Source organism: Spodoptera frugiperda, chromosome 4 (genome assembly GCF_023101765.2).
Source record: "Spodoptera frugiperda isolate SF20-4 chromosome 4, AGI-APGP_CSIRO_Sfru_2.0, whole genome shotgun sequence".
Lineage (NCBI taxonomy): Eukaryota > Metazoa > Arthropoda > Insecta > Lepidoptera > Noctuidae > Spodoptera > Spodoptera frugiperda.
This window is the reverse complement of record NC_064215.1, coordinates 1,998,948-2,024,940: the sequence shown is the minus strand read 5'-3', so window position 1 is coordinate 2,024,940 and position 25,993 is coordinate 1,998,948. Positions and strand designations below refer to the sequence as shown.

At 35.8% G+C, this 25,993-nt stretch overlaps 1 protein-coding gene across 2 annotated transcripts in view; it reads right to left on the bottom strand.

Annotated features, from left to right (window-relative positions):
* LOC118272386 (uncharacterized) overlaps nt 1-25,993 on the bottom strand; it is a 120,307-nt gene that overhangs the window by 56,363 nt on the left and 37,951 nt on the right. For both annotated transcript variants that reach the window (XM_050693447.1, XM_050693445.1), the window contains one exon: nt 121-271. In XM_050693447.1, the coding sequence (XP_050549404.1) occupies nt 121-271 (151 nt within the window). The remainder of the gene's footprint in view (nt 1-120; nt 272-25,993) is intronic.

Here is a 25,993-nt window from a genome sequence, read left to right as displayed (position 1 = left end):
TTTTTATTTGCTGGTAAATTACTGAACATTTTAATGTTATAGTATTTTATAGACACAAAATTTAAACATACAAAATACTTATAAATATAATACGAAACTAAGAAACTATGATATACTGACCTTCAAGTAAGGGCTGTGGTTGTGACAGCACGGAGTCCCTGGATGCAGCCCTGCGGACTGGCTTCGCTGGTCTTGCCAAGGACTTGAGCCCTCCACTCAGAATCAGTTCTAGGGCTCGTCGCCCACCGGGCCCATTCGCACCTGCTCCCATCTGTAGAAGAAAGAAACAAGTGATAATGATAAATGATAAATTATATTTATTTTTGCAAATAGGTTACAATGTAACTCTTTTACTCGTCAATCTCTTAAATAACTAGATGAGGCCGGCATTTCCTATCGGACTACTCTGAGAAGATATGCCGAAACAAACTCAGAGGTCATCTTTTAACGTCCATCTCTTTTAAAGTCCAGACAAAATCAAGGAGATCAGAAATCAGAATATATATATTTTTTTAGCTGTTATGTAAGAGTTAATTCAGTAGATACGTCGGCTATTTTCACGTTATAAAAAGTCTAGGTGTCTTCCGCATTTTTTTTATCTTATTACTCTGAGAAAAAACATTTCTTTTCAAGTCCAAGGTTAAATAAAAAATAAAGAAAAGTGCACACGCATTTCTACAGAACATTTGGCAACGTTCGCATTTTATGTACACAAGTCAATATTATACACGATTAAGATGAAAATCTGAATAAAGAAACACAGGGTTACGCAATTTTTTGCTTATTAACAAAAATATTAATGAAGACAAAATGTATATTGAAGATGTCGATAGCATTTTTTTACCTAATTAAGTATTTCTTGTGCTTTTCTGATACAAAAAAAGGTATTTAATTATTAAATACCAAAAGGTTAATAACACTGGGCTATAATAACGAAGGGCAATCGAATCATTGCCGAGTCTTAAATTCTTATTTGACCTTCGGTATCATAATAAATTGGACCTTTGTTGGGTCCCGTTCCCAGAAGGTACCTGCAAAGAGATTCAATTACTAATCCCCTATTTCGGAAAGGCTGTTCAAAGCGCAAAAAGTGAGTTATCAATAATCAAATTTATCAGAAACTCTGATGGGTTGTTATTTGTTGGATTTTGATTTGATAACGTGTTCTTCGAAAATAATTACTTTAAGTTATTTTATCAGTCAAGAGCGTGGTACCTAAGATATTTATTTAAGTTCAATGTCACATTTTTATCGCAAAATTATGATAAAGGCAAAATGATAAAATGAAATCTGGTAAGGTTTTGCATTTACAGAACCCTCAATAAAAAACGTAATTTGCCATCAAAGAATTTTAACAATAGCGGGTCGACGTACACTTTCTTTTTCAGAATTAAATTCCATTTCCAATTCAAATTCGAAATAAACAATACAAAAATCCATAAATTAAAACGAAAACAACAACAACAATATATAAAAAGTAAATTTTAATGAAAATAAACACCGGTCAAAGATCTAGAAGCTGTAAAAAGCCGCAAAAATGTTCATCACAAAGTCAAGGACAAAATTGTGACTCATATAGTTGACAAAAATCGTTTTGTCCACACGATTGTCATTTATTATTGTCTGTATATGCAAGGTACGTGAGTAATGTTAGTTTATATGGCCGGCTTGCGTGTATCGCTGCGTTAAATCAAAGTGACGTCAAAAACTTACGCACAACTTACTATGATGTTTTAATGTCATTGTAGAATCGAGTACACGCGTGCATTGACTCGAAGAACATAGATATTAATCTCAGAAAATGAAAGTAGAATCAGTACTTTCATTTTCACGAACCAATAAAATGGGATTTATATTTTTTACGCTCACTTGGTAACAATAATAAATACAAATGTATTTTTCACACTGACCGGATTTGATTAAGGTACTTGACACATTATTTGTACGTGATTATGGTTAGCACAAAAAATTACATGTAATTTGCGTCCCGGTACAACGATTGGTTCAATTACTACGATCGTGACCGTGTCATTAAAGCTTGGTTTACATATCCGATCCATCAGACTGCATTTTCAAATTTTCATGACAATTAATGTACGAATAAATATCTATAATTTACTAATAAGCAAAACCTTAGAAAAGGCCATGATCCTACCGCAATAAAAAGGCGGAAAATCTAACCTACAAACAAGAAAAAATTGTACTATTCACAAAAAAAACACCTTGACATTTCCATTTCCAACGCATCAATAACAAACCGAGCCCTACTAAGTACTTTAACAATAAACCTCTTCGCACGTGTAAATCCAGCTTATAATAAAGGCGAGTGTAAATAAACACAAAATGTACTAAGTGCCGTCAGTTTGCGCGATGCTAATGTGTACAGCTAATTGGATAAGGATTCATACCGCTCGTTTTAAGGTTACCGTGTCAGTTCCTGTTCCGTTAAAAAAGAGTAATTCTATACGACGAGGTATAATAAATATGACGTTGGTTTGTACGTGCGAAGGCCGTTGTCATGGTTGTCAGAAGTTAGAACTAAGATGACGCGGATAAAAAGTTCGCTGTCTCCGGGACTATTGTGGATTGAACAAAAGAAGATGTATTTTTTTCTAATGTGATTTTGTAGTACGTAATCTATACTAATATTATAAAACTGAAGAGTTTGTTTGATTGTTTGTTTATTTGAACGAGCTAATTTTCGGAACTACTGGTCCGATTTGAATAATTATTTTTGTGTTGAATAGTGCATTTATCGAGGAAGGCTATAGGCTATAAATCATCACGCTACGATTAATAGGAACAGAGCAGAGCGGATGAAACCGCGCGGAAGTAGCTAGTGAAGTAGATCACTAGTACAACACTTGTTTAATAAAAACAAACTACATGAGACATAATGAAATGAAGAACGAATGAAAAATTCGATTTAAAATACTTTTCAGAGCACAGTGATGTTATACTATACCTAGAGTAGGATAAAATGGTATTACAAACCACACACGAAAGTTCAGTGGAAAATAATGTTAAGTGTATTGCCACCTGCCACTCCTCACTTTGAATCAATTCCATTAAACTTCATATGAAAAATATCCACATTCATTTTACTGCTGTTCCAATGACCTGCTTCTGTTTTATTTTTAATCCAAACAGTAATAATAATAAAGGTTTAATATTCATTTCAGCAATGAGGTTTGAATGTAATGACAAAAACGGTTTTCCTCGAAGATATGATCAGTGTAAGCGGACAACTACGATTCATTTTAGTTAAGGAGATTTAAAACTAAAAGCCTACCCCAAAACCTTTAACCATCCTCACAGCAACATCTACTTATTTGTCAATAACCTAAGAGCGATCCCCAATTGTCCGCAAGTCACCAACCGTATTGACTATAGCCAACCCCTTCTTTAGACGAATTCTGTATGTAACAGAAGACGTATAAATAAATATGGTTAAATAAAAATATACATAAAAAACACTTATAATTCAAAAACAACAATAACCCTTAAATTCCTAACTCCCAAAAGGCTGACAACGCATTTGTAACGCCTCTGGTGTCCATGGGCGACAGCAATTGCTAACCATCAGGTGATCCGTCTTTTTTTTAGCGTTAGGAGTTAGGCATTTAAGGGTTGTTGTTCGGGAATGGGGATGGGGAAGATTGGGAAGGGGGAATTGGGCCTCCCGTCTACTCATTTACCGGATGATACCATAAAAAAAACACGCAGATAAAACCGTTTTGGCAATCTTGCGTGCAAGCGAGTGCCAACCCTAGTTATCATAACGGTACTGTCGCAAGCTACGTCGTTTGCTCGGGTCAGATGAATGGTGCTTACACCTACCATAAGCGAACAAACAATGCCGTGCGGTTTTCAAACTCTGGGTTTTGTACTTTGTTTGTGCGTGTGTAATGACGATGTATGTGTGTTTGTATCTCTTTCCTGCAAAATCTTTTGATTGAACGTTTTAAAACCGGCATTGCATTTGTTACTTTGTGACTCTTCTGGTGATGAATGGACACCCTTCCATGGCCTGCTGTGGAATTGTCACTCCTCTGGTGTTGCACATGTCCATGGGTGTTCTGTCTACTCGTTTACTCTGATACAAGTAAAGTAAATCTGAACTAACTTTGGCACAGAGATAGATTACCGTTTATCGTGTTTGAAAGGCTATTTTTCATCCTACTTCTAGGTATATTAAGAGGACTAGGTGGCTACTTTAGGTGGGGTAAAAATCCCACAGTCCCTACTTTTTTCCCCAAAAAAATCTAGACAGCTTTTGAATTGAAGGTTTTCCACCGTCAACAAAAAAAAACGTACACTGGTAAAACCGCTGGTAGAAGTTAGTAGTAGACAGTGAGATAAATTAAAGACCGAATGTTGATTGGTTTCTAAAGATATTTGTTTGATCCTATTTACATATAATACATATGGATTAGTATAGATTTCTTCCACTACGGAACCAAATATTTACGTGATCTAGATTCTAAAGGTAGTAGTTATTTCCAGTTTCAAGTTTCCAGACGTGATATTTATGTTAAACTTCAATCCGTAGTTCCACTAGTGTATAGTCTGTTTCCCATCTAGTTTGATACTAGTTACTAAGATTAATTTATAACAGTAAACTTACTCAACTGTATGTTTCAAATTCTATCTTATCGTCCTACAAACTCAAATCATGTTCTATCTATCTATAATATAAAAATAAGTCGGGTTTTCCTTCCTGACGCTATAACTCCAGAACGCACGAACCGATTTCCATGGTTTTGCATTTGTTGGAAAGGTCTCGAGTTCCGTGAGGTTTATAGCAAAAAAAATTTAGGAAAAAAGACATGGTGGCGAAACGGAGTTCGCCAGGTTTGCTAGTGTTCTATAGAAATGACTTACATTTTGAACTGGACTATATTTTGTTTTTTATGGGACAAGCCCGCCGCAACCTCCCAAAACCACTGCAACTCCTGTAAGCCAGGACACCATGGGTATTCTAGAATAGAAGTAATGACCAACGAACTCTACTCAGCTCAGCTTTTCTCCTCCAACAAGTAACGTTTGTAAATACGCTTGCAACTTACATAAAGTCTTGGGAACGAGATGGCATATTGAATTTGAATGTGCGTCACGTTTCTCCGAGTAACTAGATCAGAATGTCTCATCGACATCTTCGTGCATCACTTGCTTGTGCATGGATTGCACATTCATTTGTTTTACTTGACTTGTGTCCCTTGCATGACAAATTGGGTCTTTGTATACAGAGCTCCACATGAAGCTATGCGAATCCAGTATAAAATGAGCGTCGAATGTACAGAAAGATTGAGCAAAGCAAGATCATTGTATATTGGCTTATGTGGACAATTGTTATGTATGTTTTGTTTAAAGGTGCAGTGCCCTTCTTTCTTGTTATTCATGGTTTGGAAACTTAAGTATGTAGTTGTGGGTGTTATGTATGTACTGAGCGTCCTTCTTTATTTCTGTGGACAAAGAATTTTGAGCTTGAGTAAGTTTTTCTCATAATATCCCCCAGAACCTGACATATAGCACAAATGAATCTGACATTTAATTATCGTTGCAGCCATTTAAGGTACGCGTCCACAGGTCCGCATCGTACGCATCGCACGCAACGGATTTAAATTTTGTCTTGTATAGAAAATCATACACAGTTGCGTCCACTGATCCGCATCGTACGCACCGCATCATCAGCAATGCCTACATGCGATGCGTACTGATGACGTCATACGGAATGCTTACGATGCGGGCCTGTGGACGCTTACCTTTAGGAGGAATGCACTCACATAAACACGTAGCAAGATTAAAATAAAAACTCATACGTCAAGAATAACTACGTCAATATGAGAGTGACGTCTTACTTTTATAGCATAATGACGTGTACGTAAAAATAATGGAATTTACACCATATTGAGACGAATAAGTAAAACAGGTACAAAGCCGAACTGATTAAGATTCCTACCGAGACTTGTTTCCTTGCAACATTTATATGGGACGTGCGACTGCCATTGAATTCTGATGGTGTTGACGCAAAACCATGTAACATATACTAATGAATGCGCACGTGTGTTATTTGTTAATATTATAGCTTGTAGGGTGAGTTCGCCTGTGCACGGCCACCTACCAGTTGGCGTTCATTATACGGATCACCGAGTTCACTTTTTCACCGAGATTTCTTTTTCTGAGTTCTATATACTTTCGGTGGAGGAAAACATCGTGAGGAAACCTGGTCTTATAATTTCTAATTATAAGTTTGAAACCGTCAATCCGCATTGAGGAAGCGTACCGATTAATGTTCAAACCTTCTCCGTGCGAGAAGATGCCTACCAATGGTAGTAGTTTTCTTAATTCCGAGATTTTTTGAGAGCGGTGTTTAAGAGCCCATGTTACGCCGATCGTAACATGGGCGCGAACAGGCGAACTTACCCTATATTGTTTTGAATGAGATATAGAAAGCTTGGGTGGGCGATTACAATGCTGTTACTGATTCATAGAAGCCATGTATCTTGTACGTATCTAATAATTAAGAAACCTATAGCAACAATAAACACCACATTATAAAACACTTCATCATTACATACGATAATGAACCCTAACTGTTAGACGTTAGACATAAACTCTATTCAAATTGCCCTTTTGACTACTAGACTAACAAAGCCAATTAGTGTTACTATTTATAACTAACCTACCTGTAATTAGTAAATAGAAAAACGTATAATTTTCTAACATAGCAACCGGAACGTCGCGTTGCGTAACGTGTAACGTAACGCGCAAACGCTATATTTATTAAGTCGCGCATATAAACTGCCATACATACATATTTCGATCGTAGGGATTCACTTACATAAGGTCTATTTTCTATGGCTTTTTATACTAGTTTGCCACAAGCTGTTCTTTTGACTTCACTTGGCAATGTAACTAGATTTAGCTTAAGAATCTAAATGTTCATACAAAAATAATATTAGCGTATCCCTCCCGGGGCTGCGGACTACTTAGCTACCGAGGCTCCGGCTTGAAAAGCAGGAGTAGGAAAGGGGTGGTTTTTAGTCAGTAAGAGTCTGACACTCCGTCTAGCCTCGCTCAAGACGAGAGAAGCCATTGGATCATTTTCCCCTTAACAAAAAAAAGTATCCCTCAAATAATCTAATCTATAAATAAAAAATGGTTCAAACACTTGATCAAAATCGGTTCATACGTTTAGAAGCTGCAATGATACAGACGCACAAACACACAGACCCATCACTAGTAACTATGACAAGCACTCTTATTTAAAGTGTGAGTTACTCGTAAAAAAAAAAAATAATTTTAATTCACGAATTAAACCTACTACAAGTAATTTCAAAACCGTCATCCGAGTACACCCACACATTTGTACCTCTAGTTACTACCTACATTTGTAAATAAACTGCTCAAGTACACAACACCGCACTGAATGTAAATATTTACCTTTGATTTGCAATCGCCAGCCTTTACTTAACTTGAGATTCCAAGAATCTGTACTGTTGTTGAATTTTGATTTATTAATACGAGTACATTCCTTACCTAGTGAAGCACGTGTAGGTTTTGTATTTCATTTTGATAAAGGTTTATTTGATCCCGGCCTAAAGCCGGAGCCCCGGTAACCCGCTAGGTAGTCTGCAGCTCTGGGTCGGCATCAGCCTTACTAGGCCCCATCTGTGGTGGTCTGATGGCTTTTAGAGGCGCACGCCACACGTCTGCCGTCAGGTTCTGGTAGGGCGGCGAGCTACCCGTGGTCGCCATCCGCAGGCGTGAACCGTACATAATATATTTTAATCAAGAATCCAGATCAAGAGATTGATCCTTCCAAACTGATTAGCTACCTATCAACAACAAAATGTCGACCTCACCTCTGATCTATACCAACAAGATATTTCCTAGAATACTCCCTATATTTAATGTAAAACGTCCACCCACGCACTAACCAAATTCAACGAACGACTTTATATTTCCTCAAACCGTTTTGTTACACGTGGGATTTGCAATTTGATTTAAATTAGATTTAGGTAGATAACCAGCTTTTAGCTTAGCTTTTTTTTTTGAGGGGGGAATCTTCCAATGACGTCTAACGTTTTGAGCGAGGCGAGAGGGAATGTCAGACTTTTACTGACTAAAAACCACCCCGTTCCTACTCCTGTTTTTCGAGCCGGAGCCCCGGTAACCCGCTAGGCAGTCCGCAGTTTCGGCGTTTTAACTTAGCTTTATATTTAATTACCAAAATGCACAACAATCCTTGCTGTTGATAATAGTTTGTGTGCATACTGCATACAAGTTTCGGAATATTACCTATATAACTAGAAGTAATATAAAGAGGATTAGCATAATTAAATATTATCATCCTAAGAGCATTTCGGGTATGACACATGTTTGACGAGCCAATCAAACTATTATGTTACAAATCTGTAGTCTAACCTGTAAACTCTAGACTAGACGAAGCTGAATAAATCCAAAAATAACCAAAAAAATACTTCCTCATCAAATGCCAAGGATTTTGAAACGGATTATTTTTAATTCACAGCTGATGTCTTCCGTCTGGCAAATGGCCAAGAGATTAAACTCTTTCGTGATATGAGGGCACTAAGAGCAGATGTTTCGCATCCAAAAAGCTCGCATTGCGGAATTTATTCAAATAGGTAATTTCAAGTTGAATGTTTATGTACGTTGTAAATATTGGGTGCGGAATTCCGGCCAGATTTCTAGCCAGATCAAATTGGTTTAATGTAACACAAACATAGCATAATATCAAGTCATTTATTTGCATATTTGGAGAGGGCAGTTCCAGAGTATTTTGAAAACCGCAATAGCTTATCATAGGTGGATCAATATCATCAGCTCGCGACAGTCCAATGCTGGACTATGGACTTCCTCTAGATGACAGGGCTAGCCATAAACTAGCTCTACGTTAGGCAGTTGGACTTTTCCCGACTTGGGCGAGGCGAGAGGGGAGTGTCAGACTCTTAATGACTAAAAACCACCCCGTTCCTACTCCTACCCTTCGAGCCCGAACCCCGTTAAACCCGGTAGATTGTCCGCAGCTCCGGATCAGGCATCAGCCTTAATGGGCCCCATTTGGTCTGATGGCTAGTAGAGTAGGGTTAGTGACTAGTAACAAATGTGTACCACTCTGCTGTTACCACACAGAAGATAGGTAACGTGGAAGGCTATGTAAATGCATACGGAAAACAAATAACGCTGAGCGTCTCATCACAAAATTTTAATTAAATATTTATGATTAATTTCACAGTTCGTAGAAAATGTTCGTGGTGATATTTTAATGTCCTTTTTTACTGTAATTAACGTTTTCACAGAATTTCCACACGGACAGAGGAGGGACCTTTTTTCTGAAAGTATTTCGCGAAGGTCGAAGAAGGTACGTAAATTGGATTTCTTGTTCTACATTTGAATACGGGGAATTTACTTACTAAAACGCTACCTATCTACATAGTTGCTAAGATAGATTTAGTGCGTTTATGCCACCAAACAGAGAATATTTACAATGAATTATTATGTTATCGGCTTACTCACGTAACTGTTTGACGAGGAACTCGACTAGTTTCAAGCCATGACGTGAGGACATTGACGAAATTGTATGAACCTCTAGAGGTTCATACTCAGCTCAGTTTCTCGTCAAACAGATACGTGAGTAGGCCGACAACATAACTATTACTTTAGTATCTCTCACGAAGAAAAACAATATGATTGCTAAAAGATAAATATATTAAGGCAAATTTTCATTAAGCGCCAAAAATACTTATGTACATAAAACGCATTAGACCAGCTTTCTATCTACACTTAAATAACACATACTTTCCTGACATCGAAACCTCTCAACTAAACAACAATAAAGCTTAACTAACCAACAAATCAGAATTAAACTTCCCAAATTAAACAAACTGCATTAATCCCCCTACAATAAACCGCCATTAATCCCCTGTATTAAAGCAGGTTTTTATTAAAAAAGCCTTGTTTAAAACAACCATAACCTAGTTTGCGCCGGCAAATTACTAGTCGATCGATAGCACACTGGATTGACACTAAACATGACATTACCGTGCCATTTGCAATTCAAATGGGACGGAAAAAATTGAAGCTTATTGTTCCGGGTATGTCTATAGGTACCCGAGGAGTAGTTGGTGTTATTACTGAGTGATTTACTCATCGAGTCATTTAATGGTTACTTAACCCAGGCTTTAGTAATTGTTTTCGGAACAAAATCGTAACTAACATTTTTTTTTGTAAACTTTGGCGCTCACTAGGATATTCTTCTGTGTCGAGGTGCGTTTACAAACATACACATCAAGTACCCAAAACAACAATTTGAGGATCACACAAAGAGTGGCTCCGTGTGGGAATCGAACAGTCAAATACTTCAAATAATCATTAAAAATCTCTGCTTTAGTATTAGTAGATACAAATGCATTATATGTAGCATGACTCTATTTTTGAAAGTATATTTATATAATAGATATGAAACGGTGCATAGAAGCAAGCCATCCGATTCAGATACAATTTTGAGGCTGACCAAGATCCTCCGATATGAGAGACCGATCCCAGAGACAAAGTTATACTACGAACCTCTTATTAATTAGGAGCCTATGAGCTTATTACAGTAACAACCTTTCTTCTTTTGCTCGGCTGTCGGACTTATGATCACTTGTCGGCTAACTAAGCGGGACAACTATTTCTGTTTTACCATACAAATATATCTGGGTGATTCATCAACTTGTCCCACATGCCTACGGCCCATTTGAATCACCCCTATATCTGGGATAGATACCTATGTGTAGGTACGTTTGTCTTAGGTACGAAGATTACAAACAATCAGATAAGTTGCCAACTAATTATTCAATCAATCCATTAGCTGCCGTGTCGTGCAACTACTTCTAATTGGAGATGAGATGACTGCAACAATTCTGTTTACAATTCTGTTTATAAACTGAATTTCCCTTTACCATAATGTGTGACCCTTTACAGGGACGTTACGCCCATTCTCTCTATTTTCCATTGTACTATAATTCCTGGCCAATGAATGATACATTGCTCAACTCCCAAAATAAAAAAGAGAATCAAAGCAGAGAACCAAAGAAGAATAAACCAAAATCATGTTGTTTGGTTTAACACAATCCTTTGAAGAAAAAAATGCACCATCTGGCAGTATCCATGCAAACAAAAATGATCTAACAAAAGCGTGTTATAAAGAGAAGTAACAATGAATCATAAACGCAATTATCATTCGCAATTAAGTCTGCAAATCAGTAAATTGCATTCCCCAGTGACATATGATTTTAAAATATGATAAACGAGTGACTAGCGGCTATTTACAGATGACTCACTGCCTACAAGGAACGATTAAAAATATAATTTCATAGCAACGTCTCTTTCTAAACCTACTGATGAGACAGAAAAAGAAGAAGCACTAAGTAAAATAACGTAAGAAGAATAAAAGGTAGGGATTTACATGAAACTAACTTCCAATGTGATCAATCCTAGTTTTAAAACCAATAATAAACAAAATAATCCGATGCTAGTCCCCAAAATCGATGTTAAATTCCTAGATAAAAGCTATGATAAAGATAAAAGTTGGACTGGACACAGAGGCATTCTAGATTTAGATTTCCGTATACAAAATAAAATAGATCTTCACATAATCCACAGGTAATTTGGTGTACAAAAGGGTGTTATGTTAGACAAAAATAGACCTTAATTAACTACAGCTTTAAGTAAACTTTCACACACAATTTTCCAATATGGAAGTATTAGTAATGGCATTTCATCATCGCGTCATGTTTCCCTTCCGCAATGTGAAGGCTATTGTGTAAGAGATCAATAACTATGGCTAATTGAATGATATAGATAATGGCGACATAGATAATGACGGTGACAGTTCCAGGAAATATCTCCAAATTATCAGGTATAAACAAGATTCATTCAGTTTATAATAAAGATAGAAGAATTTGTGTTATTTAGGAGATTTAAGATTAGGAATGATAAATGATTTTTGGAATAGGGGGCAAACTACCAGACGGGTCAGCTGATGGTAAGCGATAAGCGCCGCCCATGGACACCAACAAAGAGGAGACTTTTAACAAAGTTCAATATTAAGAGCCTTTAAAACTCTTCCATATTTCTTAAACACAAAACATATATGAACTTTAAAAGAATGAGGAAGGAAGAATTCCATTTCGCAGTAAACGACAGATAAAAGTAAGAATTCGAAGTCAAGATACTACATCAAGAGCTAAATGCCATGACATTAAGATTTTCCTTGGGAAAAGATGCAGGTTTTCCCACCACACGACACCAAGAGACAATAATTACATTGCCATACAAGGCACAAACACGTCCCATGCTATTACAGATTTCTCAATCAACTACTAACCCAAAAAACGGCCCACGTGTCTAGAATCGCTTACCAAAGGCACTGTGATGCTACAAATTTAAAAAAAAATGTTGTAAAAGACACAACAAACACAACTTGAGTATTCTATACACGCCTTATCATACGGTTCTATCTTATAAAGTGTTGAAACAATGACATAATCAAAGAAAGCGTATGATGATCGCGATAAGACATATATATTTTCTAATTGCGATAAAGAGCATCCACGTGTGAATAATATAAGAACGGGTTTACTATTTACTTTAGTGCTTTCAGTGCAAAAATCTGGGCGGATTATGTTTTCTGGTATTAGTTAATAAGATTGTTTTTGTGTCTACATAATACATGTGCTCACGCCATTGTTTCCCAGTTGCTTTGTAGTAAGACAATGGAAGCCAATTGCTACGATCCTATACACTTCTCGTCCCCATGCGAGACGATGAAAGGTACTTGTCATTTGGGTCTCTTTGACTAATATAATTAACCCAATCTGCTCCTGCTATAAGTCGAGCCTGGAGCCCCGGTAAACCGACGGCTCCAGGTCAAATCCGCATTTTGCTCCGGATAAGAGCATCTAGCTATTTCCTACTGGGCTGTCATCTGGTTTTAAGTTGCTTGGGCTTGACGCAATGCCCTATTTTCCCAAACTCCCATATCAAACATCATTACGTCACACACTTTTTTTCTTTCATACCATTCCTCTCATATCCTTGCACAGTACATTTATTATCTTTTATTTGTTTCGCGTCTTCCTTCTCATCCATGTTTAAATTCATTACTCGATTAGTGCATAGTGTATCTAATTTGAGTTTCAAAGATGGTCAATGGTTAAAATCAATCGTAATTATTCGTAGCAGATCTTTTACCACACCAGCATTGCGGAATATCAAGCCAGAATAGATAAAGACAACAATGATCTAACCGCACGTGATATTCTGCAATAAAGCTTCAGTTTGTTTTGGGTTTACACGCATTACGATCTCGAGCTAACAATGATTACTGAATTGTATTTGACTTTTTCATTCTAAGGATGCTTTTCCACCAAAGATGTGCTATGCTACGTTGCTGTGGATGCGTTTGGCTTCCAGCCTTCCACCAATCATATTTATTGATACAAATAGTTTAGCAATGGTGGAAACGGACTCAGCTAAACTATGTTTTTTATATGGAAAGAGGTATGCTATGGAGACTTGCTATGGATGCGGGCTATGGATGGCTTCCCTACTATCGATACATCGTTTAATCGAACTGCGCATCTTCCTCGTACAGTTACATAGCTAAGTATCAGTGGAAACGTTCAAATAATTTCTCAGCTTAGCTATTACATTTTCGTAGTATAGCTACATAGCACATCTCTGGTAAAAAAACACACTAAGACCTATAAAACCACGTTTAAAAAGAGTATACTACCTATAACATGAAGTGTAACCGCAACGCAGGCTATATTAATGTAAATTATATTGTTCGGCCTTGCAAAACGATTTAGTTAACGATCGTATACACAAAGAAAATCGATCTGTAGACCCTTCATTACCCTCAATGTAAAGTGTATCATTAGCATAGAATTCACTAGAAAGCATTGAATTGAAAGAGAATATTTCATATTGAAATAGGTCTTTGAGAAAATTCCATCGAATTTCTTCCACTGACGCCCGAATACTCAAACGCTACTCAATTTTAAGTTGTACTTAAATATCGTGCTATATCTGTCATTTTATAAAGAATTGATAGTGACAGAACTACATTTGAGAGCGTCTTAAAATTGAGTAGCGTTTGAGTATTCGGGCATGAATCTATTAATAATAGACCAATATACAGAACCTCATACATACAGATACAGAATGACCTCAAATGTCAAGCAAACGTGGATAAAATCGCCATAACTCATCCTATGCGTCCCTTTAACAAGCCATAACACATGACCAATATTTTTTCACTATATCCAGCAAAAATTTCCCAAAGAACCGTCTTCGAAGGCCTTCTAACCGCCAAAATGGCGGCGTGAAAGGGCAAGGTCGGGTAAAAAGGAATTTTCAAGGGATATTTTCTGTAAGGATGACCTTCTAGGGAGTAAACAAGGATAATTATGTTGTTATCCCGAAATTTATTAGGTACGCCGTAATTTTAATATAATTTTGAGGTAACGTTATCGGGCTGTTGATTTTATTTTTAGACGTACCTTTTTTAAATTACTGGAGTAGATAAAAAGGAAAAAAAGAAGGAAGGAAAGTGCCGTGGAAAGGAAAACCTGTAGTTTTATCGCCCCATACTAAAATATCATTCAAACATTTTCTTGCCCATACATTTCATTTAACAGCACGTACTTACTTTATACCGTGCCAACAACTTTAAAACAATTGCACTCGTAGATTTTATCTCAGTGTCATAATTGTAGGCTTACCAGTTTACTACAATTCTTAAATTACGCAATAATTATACTCTACATGTATCATTTAAAATTACTTACAACTCTGTAATTATAGTACGAAAGATTCTCAAAATACAACAAGATTTTAGATACATAATTTAAAAAAGATTTTGTACAGAGCACGTTATCTTTAATTTAATTCCTCTCATCATAAAACAAATGTGACCAGTTTTACAATGCTTTAAAATACATTTACTACATTAAAATAAAAGTTTCACGATTTTACAGATAGCATTTTGTGTACCGGAGCTGCGGACTACCTAGCGGGTTTACCGGGGCTCCGCCTCGAAAAGCAGGAGTAGGATTTTACCGGTGACCAACGTTAGCGATAGGATTTGCCTTCAGTACAGTTTTTATCGGTAGTCAAAGACTTAATCAGTAAGAGTCTGACTCCTTCTTGCGTCGCCCGAGGCAAGTCATGGAATGATTTTCCCACGTAAAAAAAATGTGTTAGGAGTAAACAACAAGCTGATTTTATTATGATTCCAGTGCAGAAAACCAGCAAGAAGCATAACTTTTAACCACACAATAACAGACAAGACGGCAATGATGATGATGACGTGATGTGATTGATTGTCAAAGAAAATGAGGAAGGGGGAAATATAATTAATTCTTATTACGATAGGAGACCCATAAAACACGTAAGTGACACTTAGTATTAAAAAATAAACACTTAAAGAATTAAACAAGGAAGTTTAGACAGTCCATTAGCAGACGTTAATCCCCAAACGATATTATCTAAGCGCAAATATTTATCCGCTAAAGAAACTAGGTTTTATGATAGCAGAGTGACCGAATTCCGACACAAACACAATTCTAGTGAATTTATCTTGGATAATCTAGAATTTATTTGCTAGAAAAACCCAGGTGACAAATGAGATAATAATTCCAAAAAAATGTTTCCTTTTGAACAGTAGAGATTTCCTTGATAGAGACGACTGCCAAATCGAGAGATATTAACAAAACATTAACTCATAATAATTGTAACAAAATAACTTATTTTAGAAAAAAAGGAGCCTTCAATTTTAAATACTATACTGAAAACAGCTACAAAATTGGTTCAGTAAAACGCGAGATAATCGTACACAAACATACACACTACTCAAACTGAGAACCTCCTTTTTTAAATCGATTAAAAATATGAACACATTCAATACTTTCCCCTTTACCCAACCAGGATGAGAAAAGAAACAAACATAAAGAAGCTACACACACACATACAGCAAGACAGTTCAATACAGATTACTTAAGTAAAATAGTTACTGCGTCAAGTCTCAGAGGAAAATGGGAGAAGCCTTGTTCTGGCCTTGGAAAAGTTGGCAGGAAGCCGGACCGAAGGCCGTGACGATACGAGATTCGTAAACAGGACTAGGTCCCTGGGTGACGCAACAACTGTAGCTAGGATGAAACAATTAGATCTTGTAAATGTAGAATTGTAGATAGTACCTTGGTTTTGGATTATTTGGTTTGCGTTGTGCAAATGGAAAGACCGTTTGTATTGGATGAAGCTGATTAAATTGTAAATGTTAATTACAGTTTTAAAGCATGTGTACATATATCAAACTAACTTTCTTTTTAACTTTGCCCCACATTATGATTTTTTCCTGTGTCATGGGTGCGTTAACAAACACAACACACATACACATGACACCCTCACCCGATACAACAACTTATGGATAACATCAAGAGTTACTTCGTGCGGGAATCGAACCCGCTACACGTTGTGCGGCAGACAGTTGCCCAGCGACCGCATCAACCGTGCAGGCAAGTTGGTTGGCTGTCAAGCATAACTGGGTGGTTCCAAAATTATAAGTGTTAATGATCACTACCATAGATACATAATACCATATAATTATTCAATTATTCTAAAACATAACACAAATGATTCATGATATTATCACCAAGCAATCCTAGAGTCCAAACTAAGCATTACAAGGTCGAAAACCCCAGAAACCGTTGACCACATGATACAAACAAGACACCTTCATATGAACTTTGGAATGCACGCTTTTGAGAATCTGCTGATCATTGTCGGCCAATTCAGTTTCCAAAAAAATATTATTTAAAATATGAGAAAAACAAGTAACCACCTAAAAATAACATCGTCACTACACAGCATTGTTGTGAAGTAAAAATATTGGACTTTACACCAACAATAAACACGAACAAAATGTTTTGTTGAGAAAAACGGTTGGACATTGAATTCATTGTTTAAAACGTTTTAAAACAATACTTTTGTACTTATTGTATTTGAGAAAATAACCGTTTTTCTTTACCTTTAGAAAATAATAAAATATGTCTGGACAATTTCAGAAAAACTACGCGAAAAGTCTTATGGTCAAATACTCAAACGTCACTCAATTTTAAGATTTCTCCCCATGTAGTCCCAGATAATGAAGTGGGACTACTTTCCGTCTAGACGACAAAAAGATCAGGTTTCAGACCTTGGGGCACTTACAAAATAAACATCGATCTTTTATCTACTATAGAAATTGGCTTACCTTTTGACGGGCAATTTTCTTTTGTCACCAAAATCAAGAGAACTAGGGAATGTATTTCTGGTCATTTTGGCTTTATCTTGATTAGGTACTAAAATTCAACCAGAACCAACAGCAAATGTTGCTGTATGTTGTTTTGTTAGGCTTGAAATACATATACTTGGACGTTATAATTTTTCCATTATATCCCGACAGTTAAGTAAAATCACGAAAGAACTTGCTAAAGTGAACAAGAAAGTGCGAAACAAATGTATGGAATGTGAACCCTCAAAAGCAACATGTGCATTTTAGTCCCAAAAACACAATTTATTGAAATGACGCACCCCAAAAAGGTGAAATTGATAACCGATTGCGTCAAGAATCCACCTTTGACGTAAAATCGCTTAATATGCAACTTTTATTGAACACGTTTATTGTATTTTAAATCCAGTCGCTATTTATGTAGGGATTAGAATGCGATGAATGTAGATAAAGAGGTAATTATGTAGCTGTTGAATGTAATTCTGAATTTGATGGATATCAGGGTAAGGGGTCGGTCATTGATGCCAGAATTACTGTCGTCAATGAATGGTCTATTAGTAAAAGTGGGCGTGGTACCATTGTGAAATTTAAAACAGTAGTTTTAATGTAAAATAGGGTCATATCACCTTTTGGCTTTTGAATGGAATATTCTTGAATATTAACTTGTTGCTAACGAGGTTTTAATATTAGTGTTGATGAATTATTTCATTACCTCAAGTAGGTCCGATTTCAATCGCTAGAACTAAATCGTTTGGTTCTAGTGATTGAAATCGGATTGCCGACTCGATTTATATTCCTTTGGAGAAATTTTGTAAAAGGATCAGATATTAAAGGACTATCAATCTTTGATCTATAGCTAAATAGATACATGAATGTAAAGACATAAAGAAACTACAGCTGGTGATTGATGTCTTTTTTATGAATCGTACGTATTTATCTTTGTCTTAACCTTACCCCACACTAAGATCTTCTCCTGTGTCATGGGTGCGTTTACAAACATACAAGTTCACATACACATCACACTAAGACCCGAAACAACAATTTGTGAAATCACACAAAGAGGAATCGAAACCGCCACACGATACACGAAAGTCGGTAACCGTGCAGTCATTTACTTCTCTACCTTTTGAGCCGTCATTATCTTACTCTAATACATGTTTTTATTAGTTAGCAACAGCGGTACGTTATGTATATCAACTAGCTGTGTACATTTCACGGCCGTTCTTTGTATTCAGAGGCCTACGTTACTTGGTATCGGTTACGTCATCACTCGTCGAGTAACAAGACGGAAACAACTGTGTGGTGTAAGTAACTAATCTTATTAGGAAAGGTGTTTGTTGATTTTTGTAGTTTATGAATGGATGCGTCGGTAGAGGGCGCTCTAGACGGACATATAGAGACCAGATTGGCGATATATTAAAGAAGGGCCAAATTAAAAGTACCCTTAACCAACGAGCATGAATGAAAAGACTGATGACTGTTGATGAAGCGAAAGAGAAGCAATTGGCGGTCCATTGTCTCTGCCTACAAGTAAAGTTTTTAATATTTTGAGAAAAAATGATGAACGCTTTACTTTGCTCTTAAATACTCTTTATACGCTATATCTGTCTATTATTTTGTATTATAAAAGTGTTTTATAATTTTTGTATTTGTGTACACTGTTGAATAAATACCTACTTTCTTTCTTTCAATAGTTAATGTAACGACCTTATGCAGATCCTTGATTTTCCCAAGTCTATATTTAGCTTGCATTGCAGCTTATTAGATTGTGAAGTGTGGCTTCCTATACTTGATGGCTTATCTCTGATCCAGACAGGTAATCAGCAACGGCCTGGCTTCCACGTATTATGTAATTCCGTAATTCGCAAATCTACTTTTCACGTGCACGTTACAGTGTTAAAATAATCCTCATGTATCACGTTTGGAGATATAATATATGAATATATGGCATCATTGACAAGAAGTGAAATTATTCTGAGAACCATTTTCAAATTCTGCTGTTTTTTTTTTGGGACAAAAACATATTATCTCCACTGAAAGTCTTGCAAGAAAGGATTAAGGAGACCAACAACAAAGCATTGATAAAATGAAGCCCCATGCATCCTAAGGAGAAGAGGCATAAACAAACTGTTTACATGTCAAACTAAATAAAAAGTGTAAAAATGCTTTCCAGAGGGCTTAGTAATAGTTTGTTTTACATTGAAGGAGATCGAAACGAGAGCGCGCTTGACGCTTTGATTGGTTAGTTCACTTGGAGCCGGCCAATCAGAGTGCCGAACGCGGTCTCGTTAAACGTAATACATACTCGTACTAAGCCCTCAGATCTCAAAATTCAAGACAGTTCTTTAGTGTTTTGATTGCAGTCACTACAATCGCATCTCCATTACTAAGATATTTCAATACTTTCCAATCTAAATATAACACTAATAACTTAACAAACTTCTAAACCTAATTCCAGTTTACCTAGAAATTGCTAGACCAGTTCTGAACTATTTGGAGTTTGTTAATAAATTAATTCAAGAATTTGGTTAAATCTATTATTATAGGTATCAATTGATCCTTGACAATCTATTTTCTACACTATTGTAACAAAATCATGTACAGTAAGAGGAGGTGAATTTGCATATATTTTCCTGGTTATATTTTTAATTTATTTTAAACAACGTGTAGAGGTTTTCTTTGGTCTTCATCATGAAGTGACCTTGAGATGTCTTTCGTGATATTGAGCTTAAATTAGTGCTGTATAACAATGAATCTTTTGATGGATGAGCAAAACAGATGGTAGGTCATCTTCGGAGCTAATTGGTTTTGATCGATTCTTCTATCGGATGACAAACTCGGTGTCAAAGAAATCGATAGAGTTGCTAATTTCTACATAGTTACCTACAACCACCAGATTTCGACCACTAGGTATTCATTTTGCGTCCATGACTTAAGTGACATTGTTTACCGTTTAAAGGTAAATTAAACAATTTGATTGTCATTCTAATGACAATGAATATTCATTATCAATCGATCTAAAAAGTCCACTTGCTCGACACGTAAAAAAATGCAAGTGTCTCGATTTACGGTTAATTGAGCACCTGTCTTTTAATCCGTGTGAATGTTCAGTGGAATTTATTTCATTTGTTACTTACGTGTGTCACGCTAATGTGAATAACTTCCAATGGGTATAAAATATTACAAAAAATTACGAAACAAACGCATAACCTCACGCCTTTTATAATTATATGTATGGATAGAAGTGCACGTATTATAATCTGGACTAATAAATAAAACTGGAGTGTCGGTTTATAATATTGAAGTAACCGCTTTTTACTACATGCATATAAATATACATACGATACATACACCAAAATAATATATACTACATTTTTTGTCTGTCTATCTGTTTACTCGGGCTAATCTCTGAAATGGCTAGACCCGGCCAAACGGGAATTTTTGATCAAAACCCAGAAAGTTTACATGAACATCCCTGCATTCTCATTATCACAATAATTTACCAAACAAATAAAAAAAACCACCAATTACAAAGATTTCTCCTAAAAAAAGGTCAATTTTCAAAGATATAATGGTACAGGAACAGCTCATGAATATGGAACACCGTCCCAAGGTCAACTGAGTCACGCTCGACCCGTGATCTCATAGCCAGCTGATAAAGATAAACAAGCGGGGAGCGATAAACTATGTGTATTAGTTTACTTATTAATTATTATTTTAATTATGAGTCTATGATACTGTAACAGAGTTGGAATAAACAAGCGTTGATGGTAGATTAGAATACAGTAACTACTGCTCGGTTTCAACCCGCTGCTGATTATAGCGTGATGTTTTATAGCCTATGAGCCTTCCTTGATCCAGGAGCTGCGGACTGCCTAGCGGGTTACCGGTGCTCCGGCTCGAAAAGCAGGAGTAGGGACGGGGTAGTTTTTAGTCAGTAAGAGTCTGACACTCCCTGTCGCCTCGTCCAAGGTGGAAGAAGTCATTGGGTGATTATCCCGCTTAAAAAAATACCTCACATATTTATATAGACTAGTGGTCGCCTAGTGGTCGAAATTCGACCATATACGATTTAATTTACAATACCACTTAACATACGTTCAAGGATAATTTTTATTTAACTCAAACTCAAACAAACTCTTTTATAAAACTCTATTCATATGAGACGTCAGAATATCATCGCAATGTCTATTGATTTTGACGTTTTGTCAAATACGATCAGATACTATGCATGTGTGTGTAATGTTTTATTTATTGATTTAATGTACTTTATAAGCATTATTTTTGAAAAATATTAGCGTTCTCCACTTCTCCTACACATAAACTATAAGTGTACCAAATTTTATGCTCCTACGTCCTCGCAATTTTCGTAAAAAGCGGTCCAAAGTTTTTGCATCACGTATTAATATATAGATACCTACTAAGAATATTCTAGACTACCAAATAATATATCTAACTACAAGAATATATCTAATCCGCTGATATTTAAATAACTAAACATCTATCACCAACGATACGGCACGATGACAGAGCAAAATTTTATAAATTCGGCTCAAAAACACTTTAACACGGATACAAAAATAAAAGATCAATTTCCAAAAATATATTATTTTTACTAGGTTTTGAAACATTCAAAAACATAGATAAAGTAGAAAAAAAACAGTCGTTAAAGTTTAAAACACAGAAAACAGATTAGAAGATAAAAAATTAAAACCAAAAAATCGAAAATACGTTTTTAGAAATAAACTTCAAAATAACTATTAGATTGGAAACATTCCTTTATTGGTTTTAGAACATTCGAAAACATAGACAAAAAAATATGTAAAGACTAACGACATTATACCTACCTACTATTAAAAAATATTTTACTAAATACAAAAATAGAAGACCGAAATTCTAAAATACATATTAAATAGTAGTTTCGAAACATTTTAAAATACAGAAAAAAATAAATAAAACGCAGTCATTATACTCATTAGTAATCTTATCACCGTGTTTTGAACGTCACAGATAAAAAAACACGTTTTGTTTTTTTTTTTTAAACACCTGTTTATGTTTTCGATCTACACGAATCAGTTTTAGATATTCGTTGACTTTTTCGATTAAATCAAAGCTACTGTTACATAGATACGTGTGTTGATTATTTTCAATCATTAGAATCACAATCAGCTAATAGCCAATAATGTTTTTTTCGGCTTACTCACGTAATTATTTGACGAGGAACTCGACTAGTTTCAAGCCATGCTAGAGGCTCCAATAAAATTTAGGTCGAAAAACATAATAATTAATTTAGTATGTCTCACGAAAGTTATAATATAAAGATAACACGTTTATTGAAAACGTAGAAATATTTTCGTACACAATTCTTATAAACAAATAATTAAAATTGTCTAGTCTAGAAAATTTCTTACTCTTTCCGATTATCACAAATCAAATGGATGAATTATACACAACCACGAAATTTCGGAAAACAAACGCTTCATAACAGACAGTTACAAAACTGTTAACAATGGTCTATTTTTGTCCTGCCCACAATTCCTATCGAATAATTCCACACGAAATACTAATCGGAGCATTATGACTAACTAATAATATCAACAACGACCGGCAAGAATCTAAAAAAGAACGCGCACAAAATTGTTTTACGTCAACATAGTTATTTTAAGAATTATGCAAGGCACTTGTACTTGCAACGACATCAAAAACTTGTTTTCGCACACAAATAAAGTGCTATATTTAAGCTTGATTATAAAAATAACAATATTAAAACAATACTGAGCCGAACCCACGCAATGACGTAGGTGACTAAATGTTGTAGCTTTAATTTGTGTTTTTAATAAACTTTACCGTGTTTCTTGTTTGACTAGTTAGTGATAAAACTTGGTACACCGATTGGTAACAATCGAGTAGAATACATTTGTCAACATCCCTATTCATCCCGCGGGTATCAAAATAACCAAATAAGAGACAAGATATATTTGATAGAAACCGGGCAGTAGCGCTCTTTGATAAACCTGTATGTCTTGATCTGCAATTCAACCCAACACGCCTCCAGAGCTGCGGACCACCTAGCGGGTTGCAAAGGCTCCAGCTCAAAGGGCAGGAGTACAAACGGGGTGTTTTTAGTCAGTAAGAGTCTGACACTTCCACTGGCCTCACCCAAGGTGCCAAGGCGGGAGAAGACACTGGATGATTTTTCCCACGCAAAAAGCAACCTTAAAACTGCGATTTCCAAACCATTTCAGTATCTGATCTTTTGCAGACTTAGGTCAAAGTCCAGCAATGAGCTTATTGTTGATAATGATTATCAATCACAAGAGATAACAGACAATTAAGAGTGCACCCTTGAAAATGGGAATAACAACACTATTTTTTGTTTACCGTGACTCTGTTATTTATCTTTTCATTCAGAACTTTTAGAAGGATTGTTCCACTAATTAAAATAATCTATGTCGTTTACACTAAACTTAATTACGGACAACATTTGTAATCACATATTAACCCATATAGCATTGTAGAAACTGGTTTAACTTTAACATATATCATAACTATGTCTCTAAAACATATAAATCTTGAACTAGGTACATAATCTTTATAAATTGTGTCATTAATACTTTTTACAGTTTTTTCGAAATATCATAACAGTACTGATCTGTCTATTTTGTATGATTTATTTTGAAATTTGTAAAATGCTGTTAGTTATCTTTAGAGCTATAAATAAAATTATGACTTTTATGATAGCGCCATTAGTCAAAATAGAAAAACAAAGCTCAAACATTATTAAAAGTTAGGTATGCATAAGATTTAACTTAAAAGAGTGTTAATTTGATCAATGCTAAGAAATTTTAATCCTAACTAATCCTTTATCAAAACTGGCGAAAAACGAGCAAAATAATGGACAATTTTATCCTGTCTATCCAGTCCGGTTGTCTTTGAATTTCATTATAGTTGGTCAAAATCTCAAAATATCTTACAACATGTAAACAATATTTCATAGAAACCTTAGGCCTTATCTTAATATATTTGATTTTAACTTGGTCCAAGTTAAAATCAAATATATTAAGATTCAAAACTGAAATTAAGCCAGTTAGGATGTCAATAGTCAGGAGTGAGGAGTATGAATATCCAGAAATAACTCTATGAATAGACAACCATGACAAAAGTCAAAGTCATGGCGAGAAGCCCAAGTACAGACAGTCAATGAACATGTAAATTTTTCAGCTGACACAAAATCAACAAAGTGACGTCATCATGTTTTGTTGTATGTAACTATTTCCCCCAATCAACTTTACGATTTGCACGTCAAGATAAGGAATAGATAACCTTTGCGTTTAGTGCCGTTTACCATACTCACAGAACACTGAGGAAAACATATTAATAAATTAAATTGTATTCAGAATTCGTTAGGTATCCTACGTCGACGACAATCAATCTTCCTATACCTACAGAGGATCAAATTAAATAATAACTAAAGTAATTTATGACATACCTCATTCGGCATTCTCGATAATTGCTTAATGTGTTAATCAATCAGTGTCGGCTAATCGACATAATAATCCTGGGGTCACGTTATCACGCACTAGTGTTCACTCGAAACACATTCAGCACACCATCGAATATTACATCATTCGCACTTCACTGAGACACTGATAACTCGTTAGTATCGGTTCGCGTCGAAAAATGCGGCGATAAGAAAGTACGGGCGACCGATCACGACAACAACCCGGTGCCGAGTGCGAAGCGGCATCATGACATGATGCGCACGCGCACCAGGCGCTTCCTTGCACACGCAAAAACAAGGAATAAGTAAATTGGTACTTCAATGAATAATCTTGAAAAACGGAACGTTCCGTGTCCGTATTCCGCAGTTTCCTGATTCCGCGGAGATGTGATGAATGAGCGCGCGCGATCAACCGTGGCGCCACACCGATGTGTTTTTGCCGCGACTAGAAAGTTGACCGACCACTTCGTAGTGCCATCGTTTCGCGGTATGTGTAACGTAATACTATATACACGAATATTTTCGCATACACGTGTTTCTAACATCAAATACGTGACAAACATTCGATAGCTGGAAACATCAATAAAGATCGTTACTTAATTTAAATAGATCTGCTGATACTCGTATATATAGATCGAGATAGCGCCTTGGTTTAAGATATTTTGCAAGATTTCATTCCGTTATTAAGTGGCCATTAACCCTGAATATTAATCACAGTCACATGTTTTGGTCCAAATTGAATAGTCGTCCAATTTTAATTTTACCTTACGCTCGATATTACGACATAGACATTAAGCTTGCCTTGTCTATCTGTTCGCCAGATAAAATGTTATCTATTACTAGACACATGCAAATGCTGGCCATACCATGTGGGCTACGGAAAACCACAAGGTTTACCATCCATCTCGAAGTAGGAACGGAGTGTTTTTTGTGAGCAAGAATCTGACACACCCTCGCGCCTCATCCACGTCATTTAAAGAGATTTCCATCTTCAAAACAAAAATAAAATATACCATAAAGATCATAGAAGTGAAGTTAAGCTTATGTTCAAAACAAGTAGACGTTACTTGTATGAACAATATGAACATTAAAAGACTCTATTAAAAGAATATAAATAAGTAACTCATCACAATGAGACATTAAATAAA